General features: G+C 42.3%; 2 protein-coding genes across 41 annotated transcripts in view; one reads left to right on the plus strand and one right to left on the minus strand.

Annotated features, from left to right (window-relative positions):
• Positions 1-17,131, minus strand: part of LOC140616578 (uncharacterized) — a 43,949-nt gene extending 26,818 nt beyond the window's left edge. Inside the window, exons 1-3 of the mRNA XM_072797191.1 lie at positions 16,920-17,131; positions 15,399-16,413; positions 13,461-13,596 (exon numbers count right to left, since the gene is read on the minus strand). Of these exons, the coding sequence (XP_072653292.1) occupies positions 13,461-13,596; positions 15,399-16,413; positions 16,920-17,131 (1,363 nt within the window). The remainder of the gene's footprint in view (positions 1-13,460; positions 13,597-15,398; positions 16,414-16,919) is intronic.
• The window catches only part of LOC140615859 (zinc finger MYM-type protein 5-like), a 179,739-nt gene continuing 175,420 nt past the window's right edge, over positions 15,441-19,759 (plus strand). For 12 of the 40 annotated variants that reach the window (XR_012016365.1, XR_012016366.1, XR_012016364.1 and 9 more), the window contains exons 1-2: positions 17,039-17,196; positions 17,893-17,951. The gene's annotated coding sequence lies outside the window, so the exon portion shown is untranslated. The other 28 variants (XR_012016367.1, XR_012016368.1, XR_012016369.1 and 25 more) reach the window with 13 other exon arrangements.

Raw genomic sequence — 19,759 nt, forward strand, 5'->3', positions numbered from 1 at the left:
GAGAGAGAGAGAGAGAGAGAGAGAGACAGAGGAGACACAGGCAGAGGGAGAAGCAGGCTCCCTGCAGGGAGCCCAACGCGAACTCCATCCCAGGTCTCCAGGATCAGGCCCTGGACTGAAGGTGGCGCTAAACTGCTAAGCCACCGGGCTTCCCATTTTCTCATTAAACTTTTGTTTTAATGGGTCTCCAAATTCTGTGACAGATTTTTGGTCATTTCCATTAAAAAGTACTGATTTTAAAAGCTAATAACTTAAAACTGCCACACACACACAGAAAAAAAAAAAAGGTCCACAGAACATTCTCCTTTCCTTCTGTAGGTTTTACGATGCATTGTTATAATTAATTAGTCTTTTACTATTAAACTTAAATGGCTAATTGACACAGAACATCTGAGGCAGTTCTTCCACTGCTGATTAAGACTGGGGTGGTGGTGAGCGGGGGAGGGGGTGGAATCCCTGGGTGGCTCAGCGGTTTGACGCCTGCCTTTGGCCCAGGGCACGATCCTGGGGTCCCCGGATTGAATCCCGCGTCAGGCTCCCAGCATGGAGCCTGCTTCTCCCTCCTCCTATGTCTCTGCCTCTCTCTCTCTCTCTGTCTATCATAAATAATAATAATAATAATAATAATAATAATAATAATAATAATAATAAAAGACTGGGGTGGTAGGGGGCAGCCCCGGTGGCTTAGCAGTTAGCGCCGCCTTTAGCCCAGGGCATGATGCTGGAGACCCAGGATGGAGTCCCATGTTGGGCTCCCTGCATGGAGCCTATTTCTCCCTCTGCCTGTGTCTCTGCCTCTCTCTGTCTCTCATGAATAAATAAAATTAAAAAAAAAAAAAAAAGACTGGGGTGGTAGGTATTGGGGATAATATTCATTTAGCATTCTGAGCTTTCTGGGCAGACTTGGTGACTTTGCCAGCTCCAGCTGCCTTCTTGTCCACTGCATTGATGACGCCCACAGCGAATAGCAAACGGCCCAAAGGAGGATAGTCAGAGAAGCTCTGAACACATAGGTTTGCCAGGAGCCATATCAACAATGGCAGCATCCCCAGATTTCAAGAACTTGGGACCATCTTCCAGCTTTTATCCAGTACGACGATCTATCTTCTCCTTCATCTCAGCAAACTTGCAAGCAATGTGAGCTGTGTGACAATCCAGCACAGGTGCATATCCAGCACTGGTTTGGCCTGGATGGTTCAGGATCCAGGCCGTGAAGCCAGCTGCTTCTATTGGTGGGTCATTTTTGTTGTCACCAGCCACATTGCCACGATGAACATCTTTGACAGGAAAAGGAAAAGGAGGGAAACTAAGTGGAGAAAAATTAGAGAGGAAGAGAAACCATGAGAGACTCCTAACTGTGGGAAACAAACAAAGAGTTGCAAAAGGGGAGGATGATGGGGGGATGGGGTGACTGGGTGACGGCACTAAGGAGGGCACTCGATGGGATGAGCACTGGGTGTTATACTATATGTTGGCAAAGTGAATTTAAATTTAAAAAAATTTAAAGATTTTTAAAAATTTATTTATTCATGAGAGAGGGAGAGAGAGAGAGAGGCAGAGATACAGGCAGAGGGAGAAGCAGGCTCTATGCAGGGAGCCTGACGGGGGACTCGATCCGAGGACTCCAGGACCACACTCTGGGCCGAAGGCAGGTGCTAAACCGCTGAGCCACCCAGGGATCCCCCTAAATTTTTTTAAATACCAATAAAAACAAGAATTATGCTAAATCTATTCTGCCTGTGTTCTATAGATGGAACAACAAAACCTGGATGACATCATATCTATTTACAATGTGGTTTACTGAATATTTTAAGCCAACTATTGAGACCTATGGCTTAAAAACAAAAAAGATTTCTTTCAAAAATATTACTACCCACTAACAATGCACTTGGTCATCTAAGAGCTCTAATGGAGATGTACAATAAGATCAATGTAGTCTTCTTCATGCCTGCTGACACAACATCCATCCTGTAGCCCATGAGTCAAGAAGTAATTTTGATTTTCAACATCTATTCTGCGGATTCCATGGACCAAGGAGTAATTTCAACTTTCTTTTCAAAAGATTTTATTTATTTTTGTTTATTTGACCGAGAGAGAAAGTGCACAAGCAGGGGAAGCAGCAGGCAGAAGGAGAGGGAGAAGCAGGCTCCCCACTGAGCAAAGAGCTCAATGTGGGGCTCAATCCCAGGATTCTGGGATTATGATCCAAGATGATGGCAGATGTTCAGTAGACTGAGCCACTCAGGCACCCCTAATTTTGATTTTCAAGTCTTACTTCAGAAGTACCTTTGATAAGGCCATAGCTGCCATAGATAGGCATTCCTCTGATGAATCTGGACAAAGTAAATTGAAAACTTTCTGGAAAAGATGCACCATTCAAAATGCCATTAAGAACATTTGTGATTCATGAGATGAGGTCAAACTATCACAATTAACAGGAGTTCAGAAGTTGATTCCAAACCTCATGGATGACTCTGGGTTCAGAGTTTGAAGACTTCTGTGGAAGAAGTAAGGCTGATGTGGTGGAAACAGCAATAGAACTAGAATTAGAAGTTGGAAAAAAAAAAAGAAGTCGGGTCTGAAAATCTGACTGAATTGCTGCAAATTCATGGTAAAACTTGAACAGATATTGAGTTACTTCTCATGGATGAGCAAAGAAAGTGGTTTCTTGAGACGGAATTTACTGCTGGTATAGATGCTATGAAGACTGTTGAAATGACAACAAAGGGGGTGCCCGGGTGGCTCAGTGGTTGACCATCTGCCGTTGGCTCAGGGCATGATCCTGGGGTTCTGGGATCGAGTCCCACACCTAGCTCCCCACAGGGAGCCTGCTTCTCCCTTTGCCTATGTCTCTGCCTCTCTCTGTATGTCTCTCATGAATAAATAAATAAAATCTAAAAAAAAAGAAATTACAACAAAGGATTTAAAATATTACATAAGTTTAGTTGGTAAGGCAGTAACAGAGTTTAAGAGGACTGACTCCACCCATGGGTAAAATGCTATCAAATAGTATCACACGCTACAGAGAATTTATTCATGGAAGGAAAAGGCTATTGATGTGACAAACTTCAACATTGTCTTATTTTAAGAAATTGCCACAGACACCCCAACCTTCAGCATCCACCACCTGACTAGTCAGCAGCCATCAACATCCAGGCGGGACCCTCCACCAGCAAAAATATTACAACTTTCTGAAAACTCAGATAATGGTTAGCATTTTTTAGCAATACAGTATTTTTTTGTTTTGTTTTGTTTTCAGTATTTTTAAATTAAGTATGCACATTGTTTTTTAGGCATGATTCTATTGCATAATAATATTTTAAAAATATTTTATTTATTCATGAGAGACAGAGAGAGAGTGAGAGAGAGAGGCAGAGGGAGAAGCAGGCTCCATGCAGAGAGCCTGATGTGGGAATTGATCCTGGGACTCCAGGATCATGCCCCGGGCCAAAGGCAGCCACTTAACCAGTGAGCTACCTAGGATTCCCCAACATAGTTAATAATCTACAGTATAGTGTAAATATAACTTTTATATGCACTGGTAAGCAAAAAAATTAATTTAACTCATTTTATTGCAATATTTGTTTTATCGCAGTAATCCAGAACCAAATCCACAATATCTCCAAGATATGCCTGTATTTCTCTACTTACTTTTGGTCTGGTTGTTCTATACATTAATGTGAATAGTGTATTGAAGTCTCTAACTATTATTGTGCAACTATTTCTCCTTACCAATTTGTCAGTTTCTGATTTATATAGTTGGATGGACGGTCTCTCAGTGCATAAATCTTGATAATTATTGAATCTTGTTGCTGTACTGAACCTCATATTTATATATAATATCCTTTATCTCTACTGTATATTTTGTATTTACAGTCTATTTTTTAAAGATTTTATTTATTTATTCATGTGAGACACAGAGAGAGATTGAGAGGCAGAGACACAGGAAGATGGAGAAGCAGGCTCCATGCAGGGAGCCTGACCTGGGACTCCATCCCAGGTCTCCAGGACCACACCCTGAACTGAAGGCGGCGCTAAACCGCTGAGCCACCTGGGCTGCCCTATCGTCTTTTTTTTTTTTTTTTTTTTTCCCTACAGTCTATTTTGATATGAGTTTAGCCATTCCTCTCTTTTGTTTACCATCTGCAAGGAATATCTTTTTGCATCCTTTTACTTTCAACCTTTTTGTGTTTTTGAACCTAAAATGAGTCTGTTATAGAAAGCATAGCATATGTTTTTATCCATTCTGCCAATCTGTGTCTTTTGAGTGAAGAATTTACATTTACATGTAATTACTGATAAAGTGGGACTGAATTCTGTCATTGTATTATTTGTTTTATATTTGTCCTATAGCACTATTATCCTTCACTTTCTGTGTTACTGCTTTCTTTTTGTTTAATTTATGTAGTGAAGTGTTAAAATTCCTTTCTCATTTTTTGTGTATATTCCATAGTTATTTTCTTTGTGGTTTCCATGAGGATTACATTAACATTCTAAGTTATAACACTCTAATTTGAATTTATACTAGCTTAACTTCAATAATGTACAGAAACTGCTCCTCTACAACTTCATCCGCACCCTTTTCAGTTGTTGTCACAACGTCACAACAACATTCTCCATTGTTTGCTCAAAAACGTAAACTAAAAATTGTTTAAAATGCATTAGTCTCACGGGGACACCTGAGTGGCTCGGTGGTTTAGCGGCTGCCTTTGGCCCAAGGCGTGATCTTGGAGTTCCGGGATCGAGTCCCATGTCGGGCTCCCTGTATGGAGCCTGCTTCTCCCTCTGCCTGTGTCTCCCTCTCTCTGTGTCTCTCTGTGTTTCTCTGTGTCTCTGGTGAATAAATAAATAAAGTCTTAAAAAAATACATTATTCTCATAAATTATTTTTTGTGTTTTTATTTAAATTCCAATTAGTTAATATACAGAGATATATTAGTTTCAGGTGTACAATACAGTGATTCAGCATTTCAATACTTCACCTGGTGGTCATCATAAGAGTAATCCTAAATCCCCATAACCTATTTAACCCATCTTTCCACATATTTCTCTTCCAATAACCATCAGTTTCTCTATAGTTAAGAGTTTATTTCTTGGTTGGACTCTCTCTCTTTTCCCCCTTTCACTCATTTGTTTTCTTTCTTAAATTCCACATATGAGTGAAATCATATGGTATTTTTCCACATGGACAGTCCATCAAACTATATAAATCTTTCTCTGATTATTTTGCTTAGCGTATTACTCCAGCTCCATTTGTGTCGTTGCACATAGATTTCACTCTTTTTTATGGCTGAGTAATACTGCATTGTATATATTCAGTATGTACATACACGATATATACACATACACAATATATACATATATATATACCACATCTTCTCTCTCCATTAATCAATCAGTGGACACTCAGGATTTTTCCATAATTTGGCTTTTTTAGATAATGCTATAATAAACATTGGGATGCATGTATCACTTTGAATCAGTATTTTTGTATTTTTTTTTTTTAAGATTTATTTATGAGAGACACAGAGAGAGAGAGAGAGAGAGAGAGAGAGAAAGGCAGAGACACAGGCAGAGGGAGAAGCAAGCTCCATGCAGGGAGCCCGACGCTGGACTCGATTCCCAGTCTCCAGGATCACGCCCTGGACTGAAGGCGGTGCTAAACCGCTGAGCCACCGGGGCTGCCCAGTATTTTTGTATTCTTTGGATAAATACCTAGTAGTGTGATTGCTGGATTGTAGGATAGTTCTACTTTTAACTTTTTGAGGAACCTCCATACTGTTTTCCTTTTTTTTAAATTTGTTTACCGCAATTTTTTTAAAGATTTTATTTATTCATTCATGAGATACACACAGAAAGAGGCAGAGACACAGGCAGAGGGAGAAGCAGGCTCCACGCAGGAAGGCTGATGTAGGACTCTATCCTGGGACTCCAGGATCACGCCCTGGGCCAAAGGCAGGCACTACACCGCTAAGCCACCCAGGGATCCTCCTCTCCATACTATTTTCCATAGTGACTGTACCAGTTTGCATTCCTGCCAACAGTGCAAGAGGGGTCTCCTTTCTCCACAACCTCATAACATCTGTTGTTTCTTGTGTTGTTGATTTTAGCCATTCTGACAGGCATGAGCTGATAGCTCATTGTAATTTTGATTTGCATTTCCCTGATGATGAGTGATGTTGAACATCTTTTCATGCATCTGCTGGCTATCTGGATATCTTCTTTGGAGAAATTCTGTTCATGTCTTCTGCCAATTTCTTTCTTAATTGGATTATTCATTTTTGGGGTGTTGAGTTTTTAAAGTATTTTAAGTATTTTGGATATAACCCTTTATTGAATATGTCATTTGCAAATATCTCCTCCCATTCCATAGATTGCCTTTTAGTTTTGTTGATTGTTTCCTTTGCTGTGCATAAGCTTTTTATTTTGATGAAGTTCCAATAGTTTATTTTTGCTTTTGTTTACCTTGCCTCAGAGGACATCTAGAAAGAAGTTGCTAGAGCTGAGGTCAAAGAGATTACTGCCTGTGTTCTCCTCTAGGATTTTTATGGTTCCAGGTCTCACAATCAGGTCTTTAATCCATTTTGAATGTATGTTTGTATGGTGTAAGAAAGTGGTCCAGTTTCATTCTTTTGCATATTGCTGTTGAGTTTTCCCGGTATGTTTGTTGAAGACAGTCTTTTTCCCATTGAATATTCTTTCCTGTTGTTGAAGATTAATTGACCATATAATTGTGAGTTTATTTCTAGTTTTTCTATTCTGTTTTGTTGATCTACGGGTCTATTTTTGTTTCAGTACCATACTGTTTTGATTACTACAGCTTTAGTAGTGATGTATGTAACTTTATGTTCAGAACTATGATGCCTCCAGCTTTACTTTTCCTTTTCAAGATTCCTTTGGCTATTCAGGTTCTTTTGTGGTTCCAAACAAATTTTAAGATTGTTCTAGCTTGGGCAGCCTGGGTGGCTCAGCAATTTAGTGCCACCTTCAGCCCGGAGCCTGATCCTGGAGATCCAGGATTGCGTCCCATGTCAGGCTCCCTGTGTGTGTGTGTCTCTCATGAATAAATATATAAAATCTTAAAAAAAAAAAAAAAAGATTGTTCTAGCTCTGTGAAAAATGCTGTTGGTATTTTGATAGGGATTGCATTAAATGTGTAGACTGCTTTGGATAGTACAGACATTTATTTTATTTTAAGATTTTATTTATTTATTCATGAGAGACGCACAGAGAGAGAGGCAGAGACACAGGCAGAGGGAGAAGCAGGCTCCACGTAGGGAGCCTGATGTGGGACTGGATCCCTGGACTCCAGGACCACGCCCTGGGCGGAAGGCAGGCGCTAAACCACTGAACCACCCAGGGATCCCCAGTACAAACATTTAAACGGTATTGTTCTTCCAATCTATGAGCACAGAAAGTCTTTCCATAGTCTTCTAAATGATTTAGAAAATAACATTTAAGTTTGCAAACCGGGACTCCTGGGTGGCTCAGTGGTTGAGCATCTTCCTTTGGCTCAGGTCATGATTCTGAGGTCCTGGGGTCAAGTCCCATCAGGTTCCCCCTTGGGAGTCTGCTTCTCCCTCTGCCTGTCTCTGCCTCTCCGTGTCTCTCATGAATAAATAAATAAAATATTTTTAAAAATTGCAAACCAAAGCTCCAGTAATACCAGCATTTGCACTAATAATTGTTTATTTTTTCTGAAATGTAGTAAGTAGTCTTTTAAATCAGGTAGAAAACAAAACAATGGTTTGTATACAATAACACTAGCCTTTAAATCATCCTTGTATTTACCTTTTTTGAGATCTTTCTCTATACAGCTTTGAGTTATTGCCTAATGTCTGCTTATTTCACAGTGAAGGACTCTCTTGAGCATTTCTTGCTTGGCAAGTCTAGTGGTCATGAACTCTCAACTTATGTTTATCTGGGACTTTCTTGATTTCTTTCCCACTTTTGGATAAATGTTTTCCCTGATATAGGATTTGTGGCTGACAGTTTTTTTGTTTTTGCACTTTGACCATATTGGCTTACTACAAGGATTCCCTATATGTGATGATATACTTCTTAACTACTGCTTTCAGAATTCTTGTTTTGTGTTTGTCTTTTAAAAGTTTAATTATAATGTATCCCAGTTTAGATTTCTTTGAGTTCTTTTTACTTGGGGTTCATTGATCTTTTTTATATTCATGTTTTCATCAAATTGGTGAAGCTTTCAGCCATTGTTTCTTCAAATACTTTCTCTGTCCCTCTCTTTCTTTTCCTTCCGGGACTCTCACAAAGCATATGCCAGTATTTGATGGTGTTTTATAGGTCCTTTAGGCTCTATTTGCTTTTCTTTAATCTTTCTTCTGTTTCTCAGCATCCATTATTCCATTGTCCTATCTTCAAGTTCACTGATTCTATCTCCAGCCTCCTCAAATCTGCCTTCGAATTCCTCTAGCAAAATTTACAATTCCATATTGTACTTTTTAGCTCCAGAATTTGTTTGGCTTTCTTTTTAGATTGTATATCTCTTTATTGATAGTTACATTGTTGTTCACACATTATTTTGTTTACTATTTACATCTTCCTTTACTTCTTTTATCATACTTACAGCAATTTGGCAGTGTGGCAGGATACAAAATCAATGCCCAGAAGTCAGTGGCATTTCTATACACTAACAATGAGACTGAAGAAAGAGAAATTAAGGAATCAATCCCATTGACAATTGCACCCAAACATAAGATACCTAGGAATAAACCTAACCAAAGAGGTAAAGGATCTATACCCTAAAAACTACAGACCTTCTGAAAGAAATTGAGGAAGACACAAAGAGATGGAAAAATATTCCATGCTCATGGATTGAAAGAATTAATATTCTGAAAATGTCAATGCTACCCCGGGCAACTTACACATTTAATGCAATCCCTATCAAAATACCATGGACTTTCTTCAGAGAGTTGGAACAAATCATTTTAAGATTTATGTGGAATCAGAAAAGACCTCGAATAGCCAGGGGAATATTAAAAAAGAAAACCATAGCTGGGGGTATCACAATGCCAGATTTCAGGTTGTACTACAAAGCTGTGGTCATCAAGACAGTGTGGTACTGGCACAAAAACAGACACATAGATCAATGGAACAGAATAGAGAATCCAGAAGTGGACCCTCAACTTTATGGTCAGCTAATATTCAACAAAGGAGAAAAGACTATCCACTGGAAAAAAGACAGTCTCTTCAATAAATGGTGCTGGGAAAATTGGACATCCACATGCAGAAGAATGAAACTGGACCATTCTCTTACACCATACACAAAGATAAACTCAAAATGGACGAAAGATCTAAATGTGAGACAAGATTCCGTACTTAAAATGATTGTTTTAAAGTTTTCTCTTCTATAGCTGCCATTTTGTCAATTGACTTATTTTTTTCCTTTGAGTGGTCTCTGCTTTCCTCTTTGTTTTGGGGTTTTGTGATTTTTTGGTGTATGTTGGACATTCAATCTAACCATATGGTAACTGGAAGTTAGATTCTCCCCCTTTGCCAGGATGTACTGGGTTTTGTTATTGTTATTGTTTTTTGACTTTTGTAGTCTGCCTGTATGCCAAGGATCAACCTGAGGTGTTCACTTTAGGTCTTTTCATATTTTTTATGAGCCTTCCTCTTGGCTTACATGGTCACTCTCTAATTTTTTCATATAAGCAGTTGTTTTTTGATATCTTACTTATTAATGTCTAGCTTCCAAAAGGGCAAAAAGTGAAAAATGAAGAGGTGGGGAGAGTGTGCCTGAATGTACCATAATTTAAAAAACTGTACTCAGGCAGCCAGGGTGGCTCAGTGGTTTAGCATTGCCTATGGCCCAGGGCGTGATCCTGGAGACCTGGGATCGAGTCCCACATCGGGCTCCCCGCATGGAGCCTACTTTTCCCTCTGCCTGTGTCTCTGCCTCTCTCTCTCTCTCTCTCTCTGTGTGTGTGTGTGTGTGTCTCTCATTAATAAAAAAATAAAATCTTAAAAAAAAACTGTGCCCTATAGATTGATTGATACTTGGTTATTTCCTTTTTTTTTTTTTGGTATAAGTAAAATAGTCACAATCTTGTTTTAATATTTTTAGTATTTTGCTAGTATACCTTTGAGATAGATACTTAGAAGTCAATTTCTGTTTAAAATGTAAATTTTATGGGATTGTACCCATATTGCCAATTCTCTGATGTGTTGGTTTACTGTGCCAGTAGAAATATATAAAAATAACTTTTTTCCTACAGCCTCTACAATAACATGTTTCTACCTTCTTTCTTATCCCTTACTAATAGTGTCCTTATAGTCTAGATTTCTACTAAGAGTATTCAGTGGAATGTTTAAGTTAGTAAGTTGAAAAGATCAACAGAACAAATGGAAAAAAATGAAAAGGAAGGTATTAATTAAGGATAAGTTAATAAATCACCAAACCAGATTAAAGATAAATATGAATCAAGATTTTGGCACCTGGAAGGGGGTGATAATGTTATAAATTCTTAAAAATGTGGAAGTGGCTTTGCAACACGGTAGTTGTGAAGACGGGAAGATTTTGAAGAGGAAAATATTCCTGATAAATACATTTTAATGTACAACCTCACACTATTTCTGCTTTGGGTCTTTCTCACATATTTTGACATTTTGTATTCTTATCACCATTTTATTTATTTATTTATTTATTTATTTATTTATTTATTTATTTATTTATTAAATATAATTTTCAAATGGCTCAGGTAGTTAAGCTTCTGCCTTCTGCTCTGGTCATGATCCCAGGGTCCTGGGATTGGGCCCTGCATCAGGCTCCATGGTTAGCATGGAGTCTGCTTCTTTCTCTCCATTTGCCCCTTCCATTGCTCATGCTCTTCTGCTCTCTCTTTCTCAAATGAATATTCATCTGAGAGAAAGAGAGCACTGAAGCATGGGGATAGGTAAAGGGAGAGGCAGAGGGAGAGGGAAAGATTCTTATCCCAAGCGGACTTCCTGCTGAGTGCACAGTCCCATGCAATGGTTGATCTCAAAACCCCAAGAACATGACCTGAGCTGAAATCAAGAGTTGGTTGCTCAACCAACTGAGCCACCCAGGTGTCCCTTATTACCATTTCATTCTTAAGTATTTCTTCATTTTCTTTATAATTTCATTTTACCCAAAGTTATTTAGTAATCATTTGCTTAGTTTTGAAGCTTCTAGGACTTGTTAATTTTGTTATTGATCTTGATTATTATTAGATAATGGTTGGAGAACATGGTCTATGTAATATTGATTTTTAGAATTCATTACGGTTACTTTAGGGACAAATCTGATCTATTGTAAATATTTTCTTTTTTTTAAATTTTTACTTATTTATGATAGTCACACACAGAGAGAGAGAGAGAGAGAGAGGCAGAGACACAGGCAGAGGGAGAAGCAGGCTCCATGCACCGGGAGCCCGACGTGGGACTCAATCCCGGGTCTCCAGGACCGCGCCCTGGCCAAAGGCAGGCGCCAAACCGCTGCGCCACCCAGGGATCCCTGCAAATATTTTCAATATAAGAAGGATGTCTGGGCAGCCCCGGTGGCTCAGCGGTTTAGCGCCACCTTCAGCCCAGGGCATGATCCTGCGTACCTGGGATCGAGTCCCACGTCAGGCTTCCTGCATGGAGCCTGCTTCTCCCTCTGCCTGTGTCTCTGCCTTTCTCTCTTTCTAGTAAATAAATAAATAAAATCTTTAAAAAAATAATAAAAAAAATAAAAAGGTTATCTATTTTCTACTTGCTAATTGCATAATTCTCCATATGTATATATATATATATAAATACACATATTTGTTATTGATCCTGATTATTATTAAATAATGGTTAGAGAACATGGTCTATATGATATTGATTTTTAGAATTCATTAAGGTTACTTTAGGGACAAATCTAACCTATTGTAAATATTTTTAATATAAAAAGAATGTCTATTTTCTACTTGCTAATTGCATAATTATTAATTATATATGTGTATATATATACACATATTTGTTCATATCTTTTTTATCTCATCTTATTTTTTAATCTCCTTGATCTATCACTTCCTGAGAGTAGGTATGTTAAACTCTTTAAGCAAAACGTGTCATTGATTTTTCTAATTCTTACTCCATTTCCTTGTTTTGCTTTTTAGCTATATTGTAGCTATATATTTGTTTCTTAGAGATATCATAACAAATTACCTCAAACTTGATGGCTTAAAACAATATAATTTTAATCTTTCAGAGTTCTAGAAATCAGAATTCTGAAATCAAGTTGTCAGCAGGGCCATGCTTCCTTCAAAACTCTAGATTTCTTGCCTTTTCAAGCTTCTGGTTCCTCCAGGAATCCCTAGATTGTGGCAGCATAACCCTAGTTAGTCTCTGCTTCTGTCTTCACATGCACTTTTCCTTTGTGAATTTTCATTTGTTATTGGGCAGTTGTCACTGTATTTAGGGTACACTTTCATCCAAGATGAACTCATATCAAGATCCTTAAGTAGATGTGCAAAGACCTTTTTTTGTGAATGAGATTACTTTTAAAGGTTCTGGATGAACATATATTTTGAGGAGGGCAACCTTTAATCTACTATAAATGGTACATATTAGGTACATGTATGTATATGACAGTTGTACCTTCTTACTTGGTTGGTTAAAATATGCCCATTATTTTGCATACACGTATATACATACAATATATGTATGTATATATAAAAATACATACAAGTATGTATATACGTATATGCAAAATGTATATACAAATATATATTCTACATCATGCCATTGCCATTTATTATCATAAATAGACATTCTTTTTATATTAAAAATATTTACAACAACATGGAAGTCATTAATTGGGAGTTGGAGTATTAGTAAGGAATTTAAAGACAATGATAAAATCTAAGAATTAGTCTGCTTTTTATTATCACTATGTTCAAGCAATTTTAAATAATGTCAGTGGTAAAATACTTCTTACAATTATCTTTTGTTGGTCTAGGTATAGAATAACTATTTCAGGTACTGTTGAGTATTAATAAACTTGTAAACTCCAAATTATCATGTTGTATTGCATATCATTTATTTTATTTTTTTAAAGACTTTATTTATTCATGAGAGATACAGAGAAGAGGCACAGTCATAAGCAAAGGGAGAAGCAGGCTCCTCGCCGGGAGCCGGAACTGGGACTCAATCCTGGAAGTCCGAGATCATGCCCTGAGCCTAAGACAGACGTTCAACCACTAGGCCACCCAGGTGTTCCTGCGTATCATTTAACACTATTTTACACAGAGGTTAATTCAGAAAACTCCCAATATAACTATCACTCTGCAATACACATAAACTTACTTACACATCTCTGTTTTGAGAGCAAGTTTATAATAATTCTAAATCATTAGAGCTTGCTTCATGTGCAGTTCAGGTCTATAACTCTTGGGACACATATTACTTCATTTAAACAGCAGATTATAAATAAATGAGGAGGGGCACCTGAGAATCTCAGTTGGTTGAGAGTCTGCCTTCTGCTCAGGTCCTGATTCCAGGGTCCTGGGGTTAAGCCCGATGTCAGGCTCCCCGATGAGCTTCTCCCACTTCCTTTGTCTGCTGCTTCCCCTGCTTGTGCTCTCTGTCAAAAAAAATAAATAAAATATTTAAAAACAAATAAATAAATGATAACACAGTCATTGTAAAGAACAAACAGAATTTATATAATCTTAATTCTGTTATCATACAGACCACTTGGAGTTTTTCTGTGTGTAATAACTGGGTTTTTTTTTTTTTAAGATTTTATTTATTTTTCATGAGAGACACACAGAGAGAGAGGCAGAGACATAGGCAGAGGGAGAAGCAGGCTCCTCACAGGGAGCCCAATGCCGGACTTGATCCTATCCCAGGATCAAGAGCTGAGCCAAAGGCAGGCCCCCAACTGCTGAGCCACCCAGGTGTCCCAATATTGATCTTTAAAATTTTTGTTTTATTTATTTAAATTTTTTAGGGGAGAGCAGAAAGGGGTACAGGGAGAGGGAGAGAGAGAATCTTAAGCAGGCTTTATGGCCAGTGAAGGGCCCTTTGTGGGTCTTGACCTGGAACCCTGAGATCATGATCTGAGCCAAAATCATGAGTTGGAGGCTTGACTGAGCCATCCAGGTGCCCCTAATTACTGATCTTTTGGTTTGATTTAATGTTCACAGGCAAACATTGTGACTAAAGGTACATTCTCTAGTGCCAAATTGCCTGTGTTTTATCTTTATCACCAGCTAACTGTATGATCATAGGCAAGTTACTTGTAACTCTCAGTTTCAACATCTTTTAAATGTGGGTAATAATAAAATATGGATTAATAAAGATATTTTAAGACCATTTTGGTAGGATTTAATGAGTTATTACAGATACTAGTTAGAATTGCACTTTTAACACAATAAATACTTGATAAATTTTAACTTTTATTATTATTAATTCATATTATTAATTCCCAACTATCTCAGTGGTATATTAAGAAAAAAATTCTTCTTTTTTTTTTTTTGAAAAAAAAGTTCTTTATAAAAGTCTTTAATGTAGGGATGCCAGGGTGGTTCAGAGTTTAAGCTTCTGACTTTTGGCTCAGGGCATGATCCCTGAGTTCAGGGATGAGTCCAGCATGGCTACCTGTAGGAAGCCTGCTTTTCCCCCTGCCTATGTCTCTGCCTTTGGGCGTCTCTCATGAATAAATAAAATCTTAAACAAACAAACAAAAAATATTTGTGGGGGTGAGGTATGGGTGAGAAAAGAGACTGAGGGAATTCATGCTTATTTTAAACCACAGGCAACAAGACAAAAGTGTATTTTAGGCAATGACATCAGGAAAGAAAGATGATTGAAAAGCTTAAGATGGCTGGTTTTTCAGTCTTTTTCCCCACTCCTCAAATAATATTTAAGATGAATGCAGTAATTTCCTTCAGAACTTTCCATAATGACAGAAATATTTTGTATCCACGCTGTGCAATAGAGCAGCTAGTAAGAGTGAGAGAATTTAAATAACTTATTACTGATGATAAAGATTAAAAGACAGCCATCTGGCTGTAGGAAGCATACTTAGTCACAATTTCTATTTGCTTTTCCATAAGGAGTAAGTCTTTATCAAAAGATCCATAATCAACATTGTTTTGTTATTTACCAGTGTCACATTTTTATTTGGACCTTACAGCATCCTAAATTATTTAATTACAAAATAGCAAGTCAGGTTGAAGGATGGTCATGGATTGAATGAATCTCTACTAGATGACGCTCCGTGTCATCTACAACTGTGTGACATCAGTTTTTACGAGAAGTTGACTAGTTCATTAAAAACCTCAGGTTCGTCACCACCGCGTTGCCCTTTCCGCGGTGCCATCGCACGTGTACTTTTTAACAGGCAGCGGCGCGAGATAACCCGGCGAGTGACAAGTCTACCTCGTCCCCCATTTGTCCCCCGCCAGCGGCTGCAGTCCCGCCAGCCACCGCCAGGGTGAGACGGAAGAGGCCTCCCTGCCCTCTTGGCTGGGATCTTGGAGATCGTACAGCACCATGACGTGCGCCGAAGACGTAGGTGTAGACGGTGAACAAAGAGGAGCCCCACGGTGGATGTGGCGCCCCGGGCACGCCCGCGTCGGGCCCCGGCGCGACGCCCCGCACCTCCGCTCGACTCCCCGCACCCGGGCAGCCCCGGCGGGGCGAAGCGATAGGGCCGACCGCGGAGTGGAGTCTCCATCCACGGTTGAGGACCAGGAGACGGTGGAGGCCGTGGGGAGGCTGGGTAGAGGCTGGGGAGGGCCACCGAACGAGGCTGCGCAGGAGGACGACGGCAGCGCGGGAGGACACGCCGAGGGGAGGCCGCGGCCCCTCCGACAGGCGGGAGCCCCGCTCCCGGGGAGCCCGCAGCTTCCTCCATCTTGGTGGATGCAGGCGGGGAGCGGCGTCTGGGTGTGTGCCCTGTGGCGCCCGCCCCAGGGGCCCCTCGGACGCACACGCTGGAATCAGGGGCTGTGCCCTCGGCCGAATGGCGGAGCCCAGTTGGGGCTTCGCGGGGCCAAGTTTCCCAGCCCCACGGGCTTTGGTTTTGAATTGGTCCCAAGTTCCCACAGCAGTCCCGACAAAATGGAGGACGTCGTCTCCTCCTACAGCCGTGACGGGAGGTGGGGGGACAATTCCCCACGGGCTGAGGCGACGGTGGAGGTGCTCCCACCCCCTCAGCGCACGCGGGAACCCCCTGCGCGCGCTGCCCCGACCTCCCGCCGTGCCTCGCTGCGGCCCCTGCCCGGGCGCGGCCCTCCCGGGGGGCGTCACGCACTGGACAGGGAGGGCGCCGAGGACATCGAGGCCGCGTCTCTCCTCAGGCAGGGTCGCTGGGAGCGGCTCCAGGGGCCCGGGCGCCCAGGCCCGAGTCAGGGTAGGCGGCCACGGCCCCGGTGTCGGGCCGTCCCGGGCCCTGGAGGGCACCCCGGACCCCCAGGGAGCGAGCCGGCGGCTGGGGCAGCGGGCAGCGGGCAGCGTAACTCGGGCTGCCTGACCCTGACGGACCCGGGGGTGGGGGCGGGGAGGGAGGCGGGGGTAAGGAGGGGAGGGGACGCGGCCGAGGGCCGAGCGCCGGCGGAGGGGGGAGTGGAACGGCAACGCCGGGGGGCGTGGCCCGCGCCTGACGGACAGCCCTTCGGACCACCCCCCCGAGGGGGGTCCTGAAGGACAGCAGAGGGGGCCAATGGGCGCGCCCGAGGCGCCCCGGCCCGCCCTCCCCGCCGGCCAATGAGGGCGCGGAGGGCGGAGCCTCCCCGGGCTCGGCCGCGCCACCGCCTCCTCCGCCTCCTCCTCCTCACCAGCGCTAAACCCGGGACTGGACCGAGCGGAGTTGTGCGTGTTGCCGAAGGGGGGTGGGCCGGGGGAGGGGAGGTTCGTTCCGCGGAGCCGCAGCCAGAACCGGGTGAGGCTTATCCCCGCTGTCTTTCCAGTCCGGGTCCGCCGATAGTGGGGGTGGCTGGGAGCAGCGCAGCCTCGGGAGGAGGAGGCGGAGGCGGAGGCGGCTGGGGAGGCGGAGATGGGTGAGGGCAGCCTCCGGAGCCTCCCACCGACCCGGGATTAATACCCCGCGGCGCGGCCGCCGTCGCCGCTGCCGCGTCGGGGCCTCGGGGGCTGCTCCGGGCTCCGCTCATGTCACAGGCGTCTTCGCGTGCGGCCCGAAGGGCTGCGAGAGTGAGGGAGAGGCCGGGAGGGCTGGGTGAGGCGGACGCCAGAGGCGGGGGTCGCTCGGGGGCCGGGGGGCGGCCCGGGCCGGGGCGGCGGGAGGTCGCGGGGTATTTTTCCTTTCTTTCTTGCGGGGGGGGGTGGTGGTGGTGGTGGGGCGGTGGGGGGAGGGGCGCCTCAGTTGGTTCTCCCGCTCTCGGGGCTGCGCTCGCACCGTCTCCGCGGTAGCCCGAGGTCCCCAAGTTTTTCGGGGCGAGGGTGCTGCCTCTTCCCCCGCCGGGTCCCCTCCGTCGCTCTTCCCTTCCCCGGCATTTGTCGTCTTCTCTTTATGTGTCTAATTTGGGCTAGTTTTAATGGCGGGCGGGAGTCGGGCAGTCTCGGAGTCATTGCAAGTGCTCCGACCAACGGGATTTCAGCTCGGCCGTGCGGTGGCGGCCCCTCACCCCGAGGTGCTGCCGGTGACGGGCGAGGCCAGGGGCAGAGTCCGGAGGGAGTGCCGTCCGCCCTCCTCCCACCGTGTAGTTTGCAAAACGACGTTGAGCGCTGTCTAGTTTTTGAGGGCCGTGCGGATTTTTGGATTTTCTTTGGTTTCTTCCCAGCACGGGTGGGGTAGGGTGGAAGAGCGCGGAAACTCCTGCACTTTCGCCCCTGCTTTCTCCTCCTGGTGGTGAAGGACTTGATGGTGTTGCGTCTTAATTGGGCGAACTAAATTTCGCCTCTCTGGTTCTAGGACCTTCTGGCCCGTCTGGGGAAACTTCGGGAGAAAGTAAAGAAGAAAACATAACCTTTGTGAGTAATTGCACCCTTTTCTTTAATACACTTAGTGCCACAGTTAGGTGACTTTGTTATGAAGGCAAAGAGCTGATTGCTTAGGTGGACCCTGCCCTTGGAGACAGGCTGGGGAAACTCCTGGGAAAGCAGTGGGAATGCGTGCTGGTACTTACACCACTGGAGTTTCTAGAGTTCCAAAGTTGTACTTTAAAGTTGGTTTCATTTTTAATGCTTCGCATTTAATTTTATTTTTTCCTTCCCTGTGGATAAAAGTATTTTTTTCTTCGCTGTTGGATTAAAGGAAAACATAATGGATCTTCTATTGTTTTAGGGGTGACAGAGTATTTTTGCTATCCTCTTATATTTGAGGAAAATTTAAGTAACCTGCTAGTCTTCCCGACAGCATCACATCAGGAGATATATGATGTAGTTGTCTCAGTGCTGTGGTTTTACGATTGACCACTGAATTGGTACCAATGCACAGCCTGATCTTTCCATGAAGTTAATATGTCTTTTCCTTGTACCAGAAAATAATTACGTTTCATTTTGGTACAATAAAGGGCCCAGTTGTCTGTTAGCTATTCAGTTAATGGTTTTTTAGCACCAATTCTTGCCTGAATAATAATTTTATTAGGAGTCTGAAGATAGTGATTTGGAAAAAAAGTCACTGATTCTACATCTATTACTTAGTGTGTCTTTTAAAGCTGATCCAACAATTTATAATTGGTCATTGAAAAGAAACTTGTGAGTAGAATAACTCGCATTGTAGTATTTCCTGCCTTCCCTTTGGCCTTGTCCTCCTTACCAAACTTGGCTTTGTACTTAACTCACTTTATTCTTCACGTTACGCGTTTTTAGCTTGTTAGACCTAGTACACTGTGCTGTTAGCATATAGATTGCTATGTGTAGCCTTGCAGGCTCAGTCAGGAGAGTGTGCAACTTTTGATCTAGACATTTTTAATTAACTTTTTAGTCATTACTCATCTAGAGTATTGATAATTTTGTGGTTTTTCATTTTTTTTGTTTTTTGCTGCATTATTTATCGCTCTTTTTTCTTTTGACTATTCTTAGAAGTTTTCCTCAGGAAAAAAAAAAAAAAAAAGAAGTTTTCCTCAGATATTTAATAATTTTTGATTGGTCTACTCATGATTAAAAATTCAGAAGTAGAAAGCAAATTAGGAAAATATGTGGGCTTTCAATTTGTGAGCTTCACTGTGGATGATTCTTATAACCCTTTGATGGAGAATATCTTGAGTCATTATCTTTAGGTCTTTCCTTTTTTGCTGGTTCCTAATTCCACAGAGAAGACGGTTTCTGAAAAACAAGCCTTCCAGGGAAGGGTAGCATGCCTGAAAGATAGAGGTCTGGATGCCAGGTGTATGGGAATCAAGTGGAAGTAGGCATTTCATATGCATGATAGTGAACCATGATAGTGAATGCATGATAGCTTCACCCATGTTTGGTGAGCCCCAGACAAAAATCTTATACTCTATCCAAAGAATAGAAGTCTAGAACTTGTGCCAGGATGAGGAAAAAAACCTGTCATCCTCAACCTGGTGGGAAAGAATGGATCTGGGATCCCACAACCTCATTTTAGCTTCCTATCCCTTATTCCAAGGATATCTGGAGCTACTTGTTTCTGAACCTTTTGAAGATTCTGTAGCATAAATCAGGATGTTTCTTCTCAGCTTTTTCCATCACTATTTTAGAGTTTGTCTCAGGAACGCCTGGCCTGGGTGGCTCAGCAGTTGAGAGTCTGCCTTCAGCTGAGGGCGTGGTCCTGGAGTCCCAGGATCAAGTCCCACATCAGGCTCCCTGCATGGAGC

This window comes from Canis lupus, chromosome 24 (assembly GCF_048164855.1).
Source record: "Canis lupus baileyi chromosome 24, mCanLup2.hap1, whole genome shotgun sequence".
In the NCBI taxonomy this organism is placed as follows: Eukaryota; Metazoa; Chordata; class Mammalia; order Carnivora; family Canidae; genus Canis; species Canis lupus.